This window comes from Lethenteron reissneri, chromosome 23 (genome assembly GCF_015708825.2).
Source record: "Lethenteron reissneri isolate LAM-NWPU_2019-01 chromosome 23, ASM1570882v1, whole genome shotgun sequence".
NCBI classification, from domain to species: Eukaryota; Metazoa; Chordata; class Hyperoartia; order Petromyzontiformes; family Petromyzontidae; genus Lethenteron; species Lethenteron reissneri.
The window spans coordinates 15482013-15500170 of NC_083801.1; the positions used below are offsets into that span (position 1 = coordinate 15482013).

An 18158-nucleotide genomic window follows, 5' to 3' on the forward strand; every position below is an offset into this window, starting at 1 on the left:
ACCAACCCAGCTACCTGAGTTTGATTGCCGGTCACTGATCTTAGCAGTGACCAGTGATATCTGAATGTGTCCTGGGCTCAGTCTTAAGGTTAAAATTGGCCTTAAATGAATACCTGGTGCATTGTGTAAACATCAGCACCGGGGACAAAAAGGCAGCTGGGTGTGGTGCTGGCCACACAACCATTTTGTGCGCTAATCTGGCCTTAAAAGGTGCTTGCTAAGAGCACTTGCCCCAAGAGGTTATGTAGGCTACAGATGATGTCTTTGTTGTGTTGTTGAGAGTGGTGGTTCAGTGGTGAATGTACTGCGCTTTACACCTGGCAATTTGAGTTCAATTCCTGGCAACGGCTAACATCAGTGGCGAGTGATATCTCAAAGAGGTCTGGGCCTATTCTCGGTCGACTTAGCCTTAAATGAGTACACGGTTGAGCGTGTAAACATTATCCCAGGGAGAGATAAAGGTGGGTAGGCGTGGTGGTGGCCAACAGCCACCATTATAAATATTTATAGTTGGAGGGGGCCTGGACAAAACGTTGCAGCGAGAACAAAATGCACAATGGACAAACGCAAATCATATCGTCATCCAGCATTAGACGCCTGTTTAAAGTTTGTCTCACATCGACTGTATCGTGTGTGTCCCCCCACTCTGAGTTTCGGTGAACACTCGTCCTCCCACCTACACTGACCTCGTCAAGGAGCATGAACCATCACGAGAACTCCGGTCATCCTCGCAGTGGCGTTCGGCTAGCCATTGAACAAAGACGGCCGCAGCATCGCACACTTTCAGATGCGCTTCTGTGGCCGTCTGGAACGCTCTTCCTTCCAATATTAGGAAACCGCTGGAGCTATGCACTTTTAAATCACCTAGGTTGAAAACGAATTTCTTTAGAACTGCTTTTTGTGTGGAAGTTCTTCTTCTTCCCCCGCACTCGCAAATAACGCGGTTGGCTATGTACGGCGCGAAAGAAGCTCGACACACACGTAACTACTGTAAACAAGGTGCCGCTGTCGGGGCCAGCGTGGCGACCACACGTACCTGACGCGTTTCCGACCGTTCTTAACCGCGCGTGCCCTCTCTCGCCGCAGCTCATGCGGCGCCATCGCAGCTCGCAGGCGTCAGCAACGGTCGAGTGGAGCCGCGAGCGCATCGGCTCACGGCGCCTCTCCGTGCCGAGCACCGTGTCGGAGCAAGTGTTCAACGCGACGCGCACCGACTGGTACCACGAGGCCGCGCTCAGGGTGAGCTGTCTGCCTGCCTGCCTCATCATTATTATTGTTACTATATAAACAATTTTGTTTATTTTACCAGGTAAGGCTCGCTGAAGCTACACAGCTCTTTTTTCAGAAGCTACCTGGCCACAAACGTTAGCTCAACGAAGCGGCTTATCGTGTGGAAATTTAAAGCAGCCACATTCTCTAAACGCGCGTTTCTAAATGTGGAGGGAACAACCGGAGGACCCGCAGAAAAACACGCGCGGCCATGGGGAGAGAACATGCAAACTGAAAATATACAGCAGGCGTCAGGGTCGGGATCGAACCCACCACCGAGGTAGTTAACATCTCACCAGCACGGGATGCTATTATGCCGTTCCTTATTGTGGTGTTGCCCACAATACGTCCCGGTACAATGAAGATGACAACGACGATGACGAAAAAAAAGGGACATCTCTTGGGGAGAAGAACATCTCGCAATGCCAGAAGAAGAGATAGCCGCATGTAAATGCATCGTCTTGAGCAGTGCATTATGACGCAACTGGCAAACACCCAGGGTGTTTAACAATGACAGTGGCAACGAGCCGTAAACCCTTCTTGCGAGCGACGTGTCCTTTCCAAAGCTTTCTGACCTTCCGTATCGGTCATAATGATAGCTTTTTTGGTGACTTATTGAAGTTATTTTAAGAAGGTAAAGTAGTAGAAAGATGAGCAAAACACCAAAGATCTGCAAAATAATGTCTAATTTACAAAATACAAGTGCTATTTTTGAGTGGGCCTAATCTGGAGAACAATCCAACACATTAATGTAGCAACTGTTTGGTTGTAATAAATTGCTAGATACACCTGTTCATGGATTTTTTTAATCACAATCTCCCAAAAAAATCATCACAACTATTATTCAGATATTGAAAGATGATTGTTCATCTCACCACTTTAAAATCCAGAATCAAAACTACCACAAAGACGAGCCCTCTGTGTACAGCGTCACCTTTCTGGGTGGCAAGGCGAGACACAGGTGCCCCCAATCCCGCAATCGTTAATAATAATAATAAAAGTATTCTTAGGTTTTTTCGGTAAAGTCACGTGCTGTGACGGTTCCACCTGAAGACGGAGGCTTGTGTTGCCTCCGAAACGTCGTGATTTTTATTTTATTTGTATTTTACTTTTATTAATTTTTATTTTATTATTTTTACCTACGTGACTTTACCGAAAAAACCTAAGAATATGAATCCTTGCAGTCACGGAAGCTTCAAATCTAGAACTAATAAAAGTGTTTTACGCAAGAAAGTCCTCACATAGTCTCGAGACTCATTTTCAGGAGGGTCCGGCATTGGGTTATTTGGCCAGTTTCATAAACGAGAGTTTTGCTTGTTGGAGAAAACTGAAATTGCTCAAGAAAACCTACCATACACTCAAATCTGCGCACAGATGATAGCTACTTCGCTGCTCAAGCCTACAGCACCTGGTATTCTCAGAGATTCTCCCTTCCAAGTACTAATCATGCACAACCCGAGTGTGCAATCAGACATATGGCGAGATTGGACACATTTAGGGTGATTTGGTCATTGGAATACGACGATTGATGGTGTAATAAGCACTTTGGCCAGGTTCCTGCAGTACCTTTCCATGAGATACGCTCACTCACAGAAGCCTTTAAGTGACTCAGATTCAAATGAATATCGCATGGTATCAGGATGTACCGTTTCTCTCACTGCACATGTACGGCGTTCGTTGATCCTAAAATAGCATTTGAATGGCTGAGCAATAAGTAAAGGGTTGGCACCGTGCAGGTTGCGCTTTGGTTGCAATGATGTGTGTGAGATTCTGAACGAGGGTCCAGAGAACCCACACACACACTCGCAGTCTACCGCGTCTTCGCGCCCGAGAATTCGCAGCCCCTGGCAGGCACATTTCTAATTATCTGCCTTTCCAATTAGGGCTCGTTATCTCTCTCCTGACAGTGTAATAACAATGCACCTGCATGCCGTGGCAGCACTGGAATTTCATGCCCAAACCTCTGTCCTTCAACCGTTAACAACACCCACGCGCCAAGTGGTAATTTGCATGGATGGGGATACGAAGCTGCGTTTGGCTTAATCACATCGACCCTTTCTCCCACCCCACTGTGTCCCTAGGCCTGCAATTATTATTATTATTATTATGCCAGCCCGCTCTGATTTGATGATTGTCACGATTTTGGCGATGTGATGGGATTTAAGATTCCGTACTGTTTGAACGTTTACGATGCACTCTGGCGATCAAGTGAACTAACTTCATACCAAGTACCATTTATCATCGTCAGCAGCCATCTACTCTTGAGTGAAGGTCTTTCCAAGTCATTGCCATCTCTCACAGTGCTGTGAAATACTGTAATAAATTAATAATAATGATCAATTTTCACACGCACAATTTGATGTGTTGTGAATCAGGGCATTGTCGCACCTCTAATATGTGCGTTTCCCAGGCTTGACGCTCGCCACACGACTTTTGCATGTCAACTCCTAGGTCAGGGGTCGGTAACCTGTGGCTCCGGTGCTGCATGAGGCTCGTTAAGGAGTGACGCTATTTATTAAGGAACGTCTCGTATTTACATGCATTGCGGCTCTTGCAATATTGAGGGATTTTTATACCGCATTCGGAAAAATGCCTCTTCTTGATTTGGTTGCCAACCTCTGTTCTAGGTGTTGTAGGCTTGCTGTTTGTGTTGTGTTGAAACTTGCTGAAATATTATTATTCCATCTTTTTTTTTATTACAGAGGGCACGGTCAGACTTCATTGTGAGCAACTGGAAAGTGATGGAGGATGGACCGGAATTGATCATGGAGTCCGAAGGTACGGCCCGAGGAATGCCAGAGACTGGTATCAAGAGGAAAATTTCACCCTAAATGTCTCATCCTGGGCCAGTGGTGGTGCACGCTCGGATCCAGCGATTTGGAGGCGAACATTGGTGGATCGAAGAGATTTGTGACGGTCCCCGATATCACTGGCCTGCGAGATGGCCAAGAGTTTGCCTGTGCCGCAAGTGCAGCCTTTTGTACGAGGCATTTGGCCGTTTCCACCAATGACTGTTGGGCATTTGTGGACATAAACCAGAAGACCCATGCATACGAGAGAGGAACATCCGCATGCAGTGCCCTGCTCAAATACTAACCAGGCTCAACTCCGCTTAGCTTCCGCGGTCTGATGCGACCCGGGGATTTTGACCGTCGGTCTGCAGCACTCCCGCAGTGCCTCTCCCGTGTTTTCTCTCGCGCAGACTCGGCCGGCGAGCACGGCTTCTCGGCGCAGCACCGCGCGGCTAAGCCTCGCCGGAGCTCCTCTCGCCTCACCGACGGCAGCGCCAGCGGGCGGGCGAGGACTCGCTCGCAGGAGGACGCGGACGGGCCGCGCCGCGCCCGCTTGGGATCCTCCGACTCAGAGTCCGGTCGGGTGCAGCGGTCGGCGCTGTCCCGGCCTCTCGCAGACTCGGCTAAGAACTCGGAGCGGGATGAGTTCCCGCCGGAGGAGGACACGAGGCCCAGGCGCCGGAGGAGCATGCAGCAGCAGCGGCCAACGCGCTCGCTCGCCGCCTCGATGGAGGCCATGGCGCCGCACCTGGGCAGCAACGAGCGGCTCTACACCTCCAACCAGGCATGGCCACGGGGACGAGCGAACAGCGCATGGCTACCGCGCACGGAGGCGGAGGTGTCACTGGTTGTACGCGACGCGACCGATACATTGCGGTGACGCTCGGGCTGATGTCGCCGATGGTTGGGGCTACCGTGAGGAAGTGGGAGCAATAACGTAGCTTGTTTAAATCAGAGTTTGCCATGTGTGTTTTTTTTTGTTCGGAGAGGTTGAGTAGTTTCCCAGTTTCCATAATGGGATCGTGTCAGTTTAACAGCGACTGCCGGCGCCACGTGCTCTGATTGATGCATTGCTCTTGCAGTAGCCTCCCAATCATAACTGTAATTCGTTGGTATCTGTCACGTGGGGCTTACGTTTAGTTGAAATTATTCACCGCATCCTAAATGTATTCATGATACAAAATAAAAATGTCCCATTTATTTTAATTTTACAAATAACTTGTTAAAAATAAATTCCCCTTATTTAAATTAAAAAATCATTTGAAAAAAGGTAATTTGTAGAAAGTGACAAGATCAGTGGCGTTCAATTTTTGCACACAAATTGGATGGAAAAGTGGTTTCTGCTAAAAACATTCTTCAGTTCCATGGTCTCGTAATTTGCAACAGTTTAAATTGTTTCACTTTATGGAAGAACCCCTAAAATTTACCAAGTCGTTTAAAATGCATGTAGAGATTTTGAATCCGTTCACGACGGCCCATAAATGCCAATGTTCTAGAGAATCAGCCATAAGTGGAGGTTGACTTCTATAATTGGGGGGCAGGGGTTCGCTTTGTCCTCAAACTCCGCACATGGAATTCGCTTATTTTACATAGAGATAAATACACATCCTGTCTGTTAATTACATCCTAATTATTCATGATCCTACACCACAGCACATGATGAGTGTCCCATTAATTGGTAACAGCTGTGTTCTATTCACAGCTTTGCAGTCAATCTTCGCCTGTTGGGAAGTAATAATTGAGACTTCTTTGATGGTGATTGTTTTCTTTCTTGCCATCGTTGGTGCTACGATTCATGGTGACAATGTTGCGGTGCTGCTGCCTAAACCTTGCTCTGCTCGGGCCGGTGTTTCTGTGGTTTCTCTGCAATCCGGGTGTCCTTCTGCTGTGGTCTGACCTTTCCCCTCCTGCCTGCAGCTCCCTCTCCTCGTCAAGCGCCTGATTGCTATAGAGCAGAGCCTGTACCGGCTGGAAGGCCGAGTTGGCAGCTCTGTGGCTCTGGATGAGGTATGTGACCCTGACCTTGGAAACCCTGGGTGCTATTTACTTTTTTTGTATCTCGCTTACTTAACACAACGTTTGACAGAGACTGTGTGCATGATCTTGGGGGGGGGGGGCACCGTGTGAGAATTGCACAGTCGCAAAAAAATATATCCAATTTCACCAGGTCAGTTGAGAAAGTGAAAAACACTGTTCCCACAGGGCAGTCCGGGGGTGGGTGGTTATCCTACTCTCCTCAATGCAGTCACGCTACACAAACCGACCTCGTGACCAATCTCTTGTGTCTTTGTGTGACGAATGAGACAGATCATTAACACGTCCTTCTTCGCTTTCTGTGGGGGTTTTACCCATCTCAGGACGCCTTTAATCAGCACAACGAGAACCGCGGCTCAGCACAGCCGCCCTTTGAAGATGAGCGGCCGGATCCCCCCATGGATAACGGTTGGGCCACGGCTCGGAGACAGCAGCCGCAGCAGCACCAACGCAAGCAATGTGGGCAGCAGCAGGAGGACGAGGACCAGGTGGAGAGGGAGGACGAGGCAGGGCGACCGTTGTACCGGCGATTTGAAGAGTCGACGGAGCCACTGAGTGACTTTTCTGACGACGGCGATGAGATGCAGGGCGAGCCCCGGCGGAGGAATGACGGCGACAGGTGGAAGCCGGCCACGCAGGCAGGCAGCCCCGCGCGATGACGGCACACACCCGGCGTTTCGCACCTTGCACAGAGCGCGTCCTTCCCAGATCGCGTGTCTGTGGCGCATGTTTGGTTTTGGTGAATAGAAAATTGACAGCCGTACTCCCGAAGCTCAAGAGCTGAATTGTTAGTGGCATTTCCACACAAACTGCTGAAATTGTTTTCAAACTTCAAACCAGGCGGTCCCGGTTCAGGCACTGTGCAGCAGCTACTGAAGCGATGGATTGCACGGGAAGAATCGGCTTGAGATTTCGGCAGTAATTTTTCAACCATTTTTATCTATTTTATTATAATATAAAAAGCAGTTTGAATAACATATAAGCTGAAACTGGGCTGCACTTGGCCTTGATGTAAATTATGGGGTGTTTTTAAGAAAATTTATATACCAGAGAACTCCACTTCTGATGTCGCCCGGTATTTTGATGACACATTGCAACACGTACGCACACGGAATCCAATCTACGCACAGGGACACCGCGTGGACGTGGTTGGGACAAACCGATATGGACCCTGACTTGCAGGGCTGATGTCATCAACATATACACATGCAGGGCACTCTTTTTCTTCTTTCCTTGCATCATGCTGCATTTTGAAAGGCTGCCTCTGAGTTATTAAGGTTATTGTATCTTTGTGTAACGAAGTGGTGAGAACTCCAGAGTGCAGGACAGTCTCATTTTCAAGGGTGACCTGGGTCACCAAAACGACAAAAACAACGAAATAAAGTACAGGAACGAAAAAAGAACCCCAGAAATTCTAACAAAAACAACCGTGCACACACGAGAAATAAAAACACACACAAATCGATGCTGAACAAATAAACTCTCTGCAACGCCAGTCGACTCGGCTGAGGCCTACACGTCGTGAACTCCTTCCGATGGTCAGGCCACAGTTGGAAACCCAAAGAAATGCTGTTGGGCAGAGAAGCGTCAAACTCGTATTTAACTTCAAAACGCGTTAGTATTCTGAAATGGGAGAGGTTGACACACTGCAGCTTTTACCCCTTTATCATTGATTGCCAAACGATTTTGACTTGGGGTAGAAGCAGCTTGTATGTGTGTGTGTGTGGCTCATGTAAGTATTCTTGTTCCTAGCATATTGTTGCTTATTAGTGGCAATAGCCCTTGAGGATCAATTAGAAATGCTGCAGAGATTGTGGAGTGCCACTCACCGAGGGCTTATGGGTCCCTCGTGGTACCAGTAATGGCACAAACAAAGGCCTCTCCAATAAGCTCGCGTTCTTCAATATTTACTCAGAATATGAGCGTGAAGGCTCTTTTTGGAAGTGCCCGTGATACAATACGATGTATTTTGCTGACAAAGCTGTGCAGCATGCGGTCAGGTCGATTTTTTGTTCTCGGAGTGTAAGGCATGCTGTTCTTTTTTCTCCCACTGAATTATATGTTGCTTTCACCGTAGCTGAAGATCCTCTTGTGCGCCCATTATCTCCGTACTAAAGATGTTTCTGGCTTGGGCTGTTATTTGGGAGTGCATGGACTGTGGCTGAAAGTCAGATTGATCGGCTCAAGTCCCACCATCCCAGTTGTAGGCATTTCTGTATTTCCCACCCGGATATTCACATTCCCATTTCACTCAGCACTGGGAAACTGGCAAACTCGAAAATGGACCACACATTCTTCATCTCTGACTCTTGCATTAGTTATTTTAAATTGAATCGCAACGGTGAGTACACCAGCATTAAATAAAAATTGAACAGCGAAGCTTCCCAGCTAATGTTCTGGGACCAAGAAAAAAATAGCGAGAGGTCTGAAAAAAACATTGAATCGGGGAATACAGTTCTCTAAATATCAAATGCAAATTAAAACCCAGTGTGTTTTGACATGATATTTTCTTTTCTCGCGACCGATTTTGCTTGAGCGGTGTATTTATTGAAGCAAATTATTTATACGGCGAAAAAAATGTGTGAAAATATTTCGATTAATTGGCAGCCATTTTAAAATGGCAGGCACCGGGCATCTGACCTCCAAAACACTGGAAACGACACTGCAGTGCATGCCCAGCATGACGAAGTGATGGCATCGTCAGTTCTTTCCCACCTCTTCTTTGGATGCTGAAAACACACGTTTCAACTGCGCTCGTGGAGTTTATTTCTGAAAATGTTTTACACATTTTTATTTCATTGATTAAAGCAGTTATTGTAAAGTGAATTCATGATTTCCGTGGTCGATTAACCCCTGCACTCGTGACACGTGGTTCCATCATGTAAATGGCCTTAAGCTGCGCTAGTTACGTGACGAAACCCAAAACTCAAAGTGCATTTGGAAGTTATAGTGTACGATGGCCTATGCACATTAATTTACACACAGCGGCCCATCCAAAGGAGGGTGACGTTGGGGATCGCCACTTTCTTAAGAGTCTGACAATTGCTATTTTATGGATATTTACCGGATAAATTGCATTTAATGTTTTTTATCATTATTTATAGGGCCCTGTGGTTTGAATTTTCACTGGTCCCTACTCCGCACAGATATTTGACGCAACTGCTCCCCTGACGCTGACAGCTGTCTGGCCTAATGGACTCCGTCACGTCCATCATCGGCCAGCAAAATGTAGTTTTTAATTTTTCCGGCCCCCTCGTCACAGAGGGTTGTTCGTCACTCCCCATTCAGTTACACATCCCAGACCACCAGCCGTACGGACTGCGATGACGGGTGCCTCGTGGCCCGTGTTGACAAGGATTCAGGCCCTGTTGACAAGGGGGAAACGTTTACGTAAAGACATGGTGTGGGGGGTGCTGAGTGTCCGTAGCAATGTGGGTTGAGAGAACGTTGCTTATACCTGTGAAGTCCATTTTTCCAAGATAGCCTCACCGAGTCTTTAAACCTTTTTTTCAAAAGTTGTACTTTGATATAGTGCATCATTTATTGTTAACGAGTGTCCTGTGTGGTACGAAAGCTGAGTGCCCACACACAGAGACAATGTGATGAGCTGCAAAGGTCCTCATGAACAGTTAATTTGCTTGCTTGCTGTACTGCCACCTTACAACCAAACGCACTAGGTGTTTCACGAATGCACCAAAAGTGGCTCAAAGAGCAGGGAGCTCAGCTGGCACGGCTGGCGACTAAACCGTGTTCTCGGGCGCACATAGTTGGTGTTCTCAGGCGTACATAGTTGGTGTTCTCAGACTCTCAGGCTCGTTACATTTGGCTCCGCGCGTAAATTGCACCTCTGAAAATTAATAATTTTAACTCCCTCCCCATGAAGTGGCAGTGTGGGTGGGAGAGTGCTTGCCCCCTCCTGTGTGGTCTAGAGGTCACTTGAAGGGACTTTGGGGGTAGCTCCGATATCCATTCCTTGGACCGTTTTCTCTAACAAAGGGATGCACTGCTCTGCGAGCGGTGTGAACGGATGCTCTCAATGTCGTGACACGACACCGATAGCAGAATCGTGATCCACCAAACCCTTGCCGACAGAACACCACCAAGCCTGGCATCATTAACAACGTAACGCTTAGCATCTCGTGGTTGTACACAGGTGACGCCAGGGAATAGCAGGGCGAGCCGGCATGTGTGGCGCCAGAGGAACAGGGAGACGAGCAGCCCCTACAGCACGGACACCGACCTCTCCGAGCTCGAGAACCAAATGGCCAGCACCAAGGCCCACCTGGAGGATGCCGAGAGCCAGGTCCTCAGTGCTGCGCGTTGTCTGTGCGGTTATGCGGTCGGGTACTGGCTATAGCACACTTGTGCTACGTGCTCTGCCACCCGAGTTAGATTTTTTTTCTCAGCCAATAACAGTGGCGAATATTTGACTGGTCCTGGGCTCCCCTTAGCTTGACTCGACTTTAAATGTGTAACTGGTCCAATATTTAGGCATCGCCACTGGAGAAGACTAAGGTGTCTTCCCCAGTGGTGCTGGACACCCACCACATCGTGTGTCGTGCTGGCATTCATAGGTCCTTACTAACAGCACTTGCCCCAACAGTCTGCTCAGGCTACACGGGGAATCTTTATCTTCGTGGGAGTCAAACGCAAATACAACAGGTGACATCACTATCAATGCCACATGGCAATGTAATGGAAACGTGGCAGGGCTCAATTTCAGCCATGTCAATCTGTAAATTATTTCTGCACCCAGCACACCACATACAGTATACTGTTCACTCTGGCTGTAGCTCCGAACACGTACCTACTTCAGTTTACCAGTGACCCATAGAATATTCCCATGAGAAATTAGGCCCAGATCTACGGGGTATCCTCTGAGGAGTAATAATATTGGCAGGATATGTATTAATTCATTGATTTAAAATGGACTCTGACACTTAATATTGAATCGTGTGCGGTGGCGAGATGTTCACTCCCTCGCCTAGTATGCAAGAAGTCATAGGTTCCATCCCGACCCTGACGCCTGTATATTTGGAGTTTGCATGTTCTCCCCGTGGTGGCGTGGAATTTCTCTAGGTCCTCTGGTTTTCTCTCCACATTTATAAATATGCGCTTAGAGTATTTGGCTTCCATAAATTTTCACAGGATAAGCCTTAGTTAAGCTATCATTCGTGGCCAGATCGCTTCTGAAAAAGAGCTACATAGCTCGGCGGGCCTTACCTGGTAAAATTTTAAGTTTTAGTTTTTCATAACAATTGACTAGTTAACGATTTGTGTTCACTACATGCAAATGCTACGCATCTCGGCCTTCTGCACCCAACATTTAGTGATGCTGTGCGTGCGAATGCATGGACGGTTCGTGCATGCAGCTACTCAGGCACGGGCACCATGTTAGCGATAAAAGGGCTCCGTTCCTTGCTTTGCGTGTACCCTCCCGAATAATCGGCTGGCCCTCCTCTGACTGCAGGTGTCCGACATTGAGAATCGGATCGCTGCCCTGAACATGCAGCCCAGGAGGAGTGGGACACAGTCGATGTGAGGGTAGGTATTTTTTTTGTGGACAGTTAATCGCCTTTCTTGGAGAATCAATCCTCGTGGACATTATTTCGTTTGGTATACTTCGGACACATAGTGAGAAATGTCCCGCTTGTAGAATACTCCACAGACTTTTCTTTTCCACGATAAACCGTCCGACTCCAATGTGCATGACTATTGACAGTGACGTGATCGTGGCCAACCGTTTAGTGAGCCGCTGTTGCGTGCTTGTAAAACGTGGGTTCAACCTGTGCAATGTGATTACTACAACAACAACAAAATCCCATTGGTTTCCTGCTCAAGCAAGAATAATAGGCATTGCTCACCTTGCATTTAGAGCTGAGCCAGCGGTGGAAATTCATATTCAAACGATAGGGGCCAACAGTTACATGAGCAAGCAAATGCAGGGCTGCACCGTTATATTAGCTTTAATTTGCATTACTGTATAATTCTTCTGAATGTAAACTCAGAATGATGGGTTTGTTTTAAACGCTCCAAACATCCTGCAATATTCACGTGAATTCTGTCTGTGTGTGTGGTGCGCTGCACAGCCAAACACTGAAAAGAGACCGGCGGAGGAAGACAGCCGACACTAAGTAACTTGCACCTCCGTGTGGATGCAAAACTTCGTGTGCTTGGCGTAGCAAATGAAGATGCCTCGATGGGTGATCCAGGATTTTGATCTCGAACCCCGGTCGTCGACTCCAGAGTGCGGATCCTCACAAAGATACCAAGGATATTTATCAGCTTGCGGGAAGCTTAAGAAGGAATGTGTTTTGAGTTTGTTGTACACCGTATGATAGCTACTTCGCAGCGAGTAAAATTAAAATGCGTTTTGTCCCGACAGTTGTTCTTCGTTGTACGAATGTATTTGTGCTAATATACTTCAAGACGATTATCATGACTCTGTGTGTGTGTGTACACATCTGTGTCCGTGTGTGTGTACATGCAGTGTTTATACACAAGTGGGGGGAGCGGTGGTGTAGCAGTTAGCGCACTGCGCTACGCACTCGACAATCCGAGTTCGATTATTTTAACCGGTCCTGGGCCTCCCCTAGGTCGACTCAGCCTCAAATGAGTACCCGGTGTGGTGTATAAACATCACCACTGGGGAGACAAAGGCGACCGGGTGTGGTGCTGGCCACCCACCCCCTCGTGTGACGTGCCGGCCTTCAGAGGTGCTCGCTAACTGCACTTGCCCCAACAGTCTGTTAAGGCTACGCGGAAGGGGTATCTTGTCCTTAACTTTGCACAGGTCCGTGTGTTTATTAATCACGTGCCTTTGTGGGTGCACGTGTTGGTTTTTTTGCGATTATCTTTCTACTCGTGTGCTCGCCTTTGATGTTGCAGGCGTCAGGGCTGCGTGTGCGATGTGGCAAATGCAGCCAGTGTCTGCTGCTGCCCTGTGACAGTCGCCCATTCAAGTCGTTGCTGATGGACAGTATCCACTCATCTTTCAAATTACATTTGCTGAGAGAGACAAATATATGCAGGCACAGTCCAGCCAAACATTTTTCGCGTGTGCAGCGGCCACGGCTGCGAGCTTCTTTGCCGTAAGTTGATAAACAATTGGAATCGCAGGCGCCACCTTGTGTGTGTCCGGCTTTTGTACCGGACAACTTGGAAGCAGTGCCGGATTATCTTAGTAGAAAAAGTAGCTACATATGTAGCAAAAGTAGCTACATATGTAGCTACGGGCCCCGCACTTCCAAGGGACCCGCGCTAAACGCTTTCCAGCTATCAATTCGGGTTCAGTGATTCTGCACTTGCTCTATTACTGTAGTACTATACCACCGTCAACTATTATGAACGACTGGCGTTTTAAGGTTGAGCGATTTGTCGTATTATCTGGCTGTATAGCAAATGAAAAAATACAATTACTATGCAAGTTAACGTGTATGTGTTTTAATAGTTATGTTTTTATTTATTTATGGCCCCTTTATAAACATATGCTACAGGCTCCCGTACTAGCTTGATCTGATTTCGATTTAAAGCTTTCGTGACTGCAGGGATTCATCTTCTTGGTTCTTTCGGTAAAGTCACGTAGAAGGGAAGTAATAAAATAATAAAAATAAAACCTAATAAAATAAAATAATTCTCACGACGTTTCGGCTTGCGTTGTAGCCGAAACGTCGTGAGAATTATTTTATTTTATTATGTTTTATTTTTATTATTTTATTACTTCCCTTCTACGTGACTTTACCGAAAGAACCAAGAAGATAGCTTGATCTGCGTGGAAGCCTCCTTCAGCGATGTGTCGGCACCCGTCCAGAGGTGCGTCATAATACTTGCTCACTGTGCACTCCTCGGTCTTTGTGGGAGCACCGCTGTTGGGGAGTTGGGAAGCGTCGAGCTCCCGGGACCGGGTGGGCAAAGTGCAAGCGACATACTCAGCAGGAGGATGCGCTAAGTCGTTATTCAAAAGTGTGTGGGGGGGGGGGGGTTGTAGTGGTTGTGGCTGAGTGGGGGGGGGGCGTTACAAGCCCCCCCCCCCACCTGGCTAACCTGCCTCTGACATGTGCCGTTCCATCCGTGTATATAGTGTCATGCGTGTCGGGTATTTACAGCGTCCAGGTATGTGTGATTAAGGCGTTGTTCCTTGAGTGGCCGTTTCGAGATCACCGGGTTCATCGCGGCGCGGGTTTTCGTCACGTGCTCTGCGTTGTGGCCGAAACGTCGTGAGAATTGTATTGTATTATGTTTTATTTTTATTATTTTATTATTTCCCTTCTACGTGACTTTACCGAAAGAACCAAGAAGATGAATCCCTGCAGTCACGAAAGCTTTAAATCGAAAAGTGCTCTGTAAAGTTCGACGTTTCGGTTCTTCTCCCAGCACGAAGGGCAAAAATCCCAGGCATCACTCGGCGCAACCTCCACCCCCCAGAGAGATGAAGACATCGGAAATGTGTTTGTGTTTAGTTTGTTAACATTTCCCCCCGCAGCTCCGATCAGCGCGGTTCACACAGCTCTGAAACTAATGGGCGACAACAAAAACCACACCACGCGACAAGTTCTGCATCGTTTTCGGTGTTTTAAATAAAATCAAAGAATACACTTTCTGGTTTTTTTTTTACTTACAGGAAACAAGAGCGTGTTCTGTGCATTCGCTGCTGCCCGGTTAAACGCAAACGCGGCGCGCGCTCACGCGGCCGGGAGACGCGCGTGTCCGGGGAGGGGTTGGGGTGGCCGTGGCGCTCGGGACGCGCTCGCCGTGCGTGGCCACCGCGTCGCTGAAGCGTTGGGACATCATCTTCGTTGGGACATCGTCTTCGTTGGGACATCGTTGAGGGGTGACGAGGATGGGGGGGGGGGGCGACGAGGATGGCGAACGGACTTTGGGGGGGGGGTCGCAGGAGGAGGAGACTCTTGGAAAGAGAAGGCGGCACGGACACCACGTCGAAGTGTTAGCGCCACGCTGGAGTCATTTAACGTCAACAAAACACTTGGTGGTTCAAACAACGACAAAATTTTTCCGTGTTTTGTTTATACAGAGAAGGTTTTTTTTAACTAATATTTTTGTCATTTTTTTTCCTTCCTATAGGCATTTATAAAGCGTGTGTAAATATGTATCGTCTTGAGAGCGATATATGTTTTTACAGGAAGGTATATCTTTTCATGGAGCCCTTTGTTGTAGGACAGATTCCCGCAGGCCATTTCGGTCATGGGGATTTTTTGACCATACTTCACCGTGGCTGGCAATCAAACAGTGTTTTTTCTTGTCGGTAGTGGAGTGCTAACCACTGCGCCACTGATCCGCATTGAACTATAACTTCATTCCGCTATGGTGGCATCGCATGCCTGTCGTCCATCACTGTGCAGACAAGGGCTGATAGATCTTGACTTAAAGCTTTCGTGACTGCAGGAATTCATATTCTTTCTGAAAAGTCACGTAGATAGGTTCAAAGAAAATAACAAAAAATAACATTAAACCAGGACGTTTCGATCGCAACACAAGTGTTCGTCTTCTTGATGACAAACGTTTGTGTTGCAATCGAAACGTAGTTTTTTGTTATTTTCTTTGAACTTATCTACGTGAATTTACCAAAAGACCCAAGAATATAATAATAAGGTTCTAGATTTGAACCTCTTTACTTGATACAGCTATCGTGCTGTGACTGTTCCACCTGAAGACGGAAGCTTGTGTTGCCTCCGAAACGTCGTGATTTATTATTTTATTCCTTTTATTTCTTCTATAATTTATAATTTTTATTATTTATTTTTTACTTACGTGACTTTACCGAAAAAACCTAAGAGTAATAATAATAAGGGTTGATAGATCACACAAATGTTGCGAAGCTTCCTTCCTGTCGGCATCGAGGTGCCATACTATCGTGGGGGGGTCAACCCCGTGACAGGGTGAATGGGGTGGACCACGTGTTTGAATGTATGGGATGTACTGTGTGTGGAGCTTCTTTCACACACTGTACGTCGACAACCGCGCTAATCAGAGTTGCGGGAGGAAGGACAACAAACTAAACCACACAAAAGCAGTTTTAAAGAAACACAATTTCAATCTAGATGTAAAAATTCGGGTGATGGTGATCTGGCACAGGAAGAGCCGGTTTGGGTTTGCCAGGTGATGAAGGAATTGATGAGCCTCATTGAGGTCACCAATTCATCAGTAGCGCAGCCTGCGCTGTGAATTAAATAATCAGTGAAGGAACCGCGTGCGGTGATATTAATTCAGGACGCGTGCAGAGAAAACACGCGCGTCGTTCTATACCGAACAGGTGCGTGGCTTAATTTCATAAGGAGATTAAGCAACGGACCGTGCCAAACGCAGCTCAAGTTTCAAATACACTGCACTGCATGAGGACCCCCCCCCCCTTTTCCACCGTATGGAAATGCGGCGAGAGACCACAGCAGAAGGACAACCGGTACGAGCATCTCTGCCCATTATCCATCTAGCAGTAGAGAGAGAGAGAGAGGCGTGACCACGGAGAACAGCCACGCCGAATGCTGTAAGTAGCTGCATTGCACCACAACAGGCTGCCTGGTCATGTGATTTTGAAACTATGTGTTGTATTATACAGCACGGCAGGGTTGTAAATTAAGAGTATGTCCCCCCCCCCCCCCCCCCCCACTGGGTAGATTTCCGTGGTGGTTGGTGGTGGTGGTTGGTGGTGGTCTGGTGGGGGAGAGAAGACATTCTAGCAGCGTGGGGCGAGGGAGGCTGCCTCTGGCGCCATCCTGTGGGGGGACAGGAGCGGTGCGCTGCGTTGCAGCTGAGCCCCCCTCCCCCGCCCGCCACCAACATGTCGATAGTCTGACGTATGTTGAACTTGATAATTGTTTTTTTTACCCTTCTATCTGGCAACAAAACTGACACCTTTTTTTACAAGGAGTCATGTTTTCATAGACTTTTTTCAATACCTGCAGTCGTAATGCAAACGCCAAAAGGCGTCATCTGGTCCAACCTATGTGAGACTAGGCTCTAAGGAAAGCTGTCTCGGGTGTGGACCAATCAACTTCAAGGACAGTGCATACATTATCAGAGTTATGTTTCTTGTTTGCATTATGACTGCAGGTATTGTGGTCTATGCAAACATGACTCCTTGTAAAAAAAGGTGTCAGTTTTGTTGCCAGATAGAAGGGTAAAAAAACAATTATCATATTTTTTACTGGCAAATGAGGTTCCAATGGTGTATGTTGAACTTCTTTCGCACCGTACGTAGCCAACCGTGCCGTCACTACCGTCTGACTCGTGCCGTTAACAGTCCTGCTCGGCGTGGTAAGCAGTGGCTGATAAGGGGGTGGTGATCTGGCACTGTTGTGCCCTGAACCCCCGAGAAGAGCTAGACCTGCGGGTGACGAGAAGATGAGCTCAGAGGGCCACATGGGGCTCGCCATGGCGAGGAGTGCAGATGTCACGCCGTAAGGTCACTTGATTGAGCACCCAGGTGGGAATACTGCGGTGGAAGGGGTGTCTCGTCAAAGGGGCGTTAGAAGTCTTTAGGGCAGTGGTTATTCTTAACCTGGGGGTGCAAGCATCCCCTGGGGGTGCAAGCATCTCCTGGGGGTGCAAGATGCCCTTTCTGGGGGGTGCCAGACATGGCCAGATTTTTTTGCGGTAAATAATCGAAACACAAATTAACCACTGCCACGGAAGTACAACTGCTTAGTTTAACCAGAGCCGATGTATGTATTAACATCGAGAACCAATGGGGTGCAAGGCTGCAGTGAAGGTGAAGAAGCCACTGATTTAGGGGGTGTCAACAACTCCCCGAACCCCCACGGAGAGCGGTCAACATCGCAACGGTTGCGAACCACCGTGGTGACTCGCGCTCCTGTTGCAGATAGTGGGAACGGCCCCATATCCGGAAGGATCGGCAAAACGGCCTTTTATGGCCACAACGGTGGCTAGTATTATTGTAACTTTCTGACCTGTCCCCTACTGAATATTTGTGGGGTGGGGTGGGGGGGGGGAAGAACTTCGTAACTCGTCGGATTTCTCCCGGGATAAAGAGATGCTGATTCCGAGGTAGTCTTATCCGAGGAGATGAGGTAGGTGTGGAGTGGGTGC

At 47.8% G+C, this 18158-nt stretch overlaps 1 protein-coding gene across 4 annotated transcripts in view; it reads left to right on the forward strand.

The window, feature by feature from the left end:
• LOC133346087 (melanophilin-like) overlaps nt 1–13593 on the forward strand; it is a 38372-nt gene extending 24779 nt beyond the window's left edge. For 2 of the 4 annotated variants that reach the window (XM_061557428.1, XM_061557431.1), the window contains exons 8-15: nt 1087–1239; nt 3972–4047; nt 4472–4911; nt 5979–6068; nt 6419–6733; nt 10249–10398; nt 11566–11639; nt 12185–13593. In XM_061557428.1, the coding sequence (XP_061413412.1) occupies nt 1087–1239; nt 3972–4047; nt 4472–4911; nt 5979–6068; nt 6419–6733; nt 10249–10398; nt 11566–11637 (1296 nt within the window). In that variant the 3' untranslated portion in view covers nt 11638–11639; nt 12185–13593. The remainder of the gene's footprint in view (nt 1–1086; nt 1240–3971; nt 4048–4471; nt 4912–5978; nt 6069–6418; nt 6734–10248; nt 10399–11565; nt 11640–12184) is intronic. The other 2 variants (XM_061557430.1, XM_061557432.1) reach the window with 2 other exon arrangements.
• The last annotated feature ends 4565 nt before the right edge of the window (nt 13594–18158 follow it).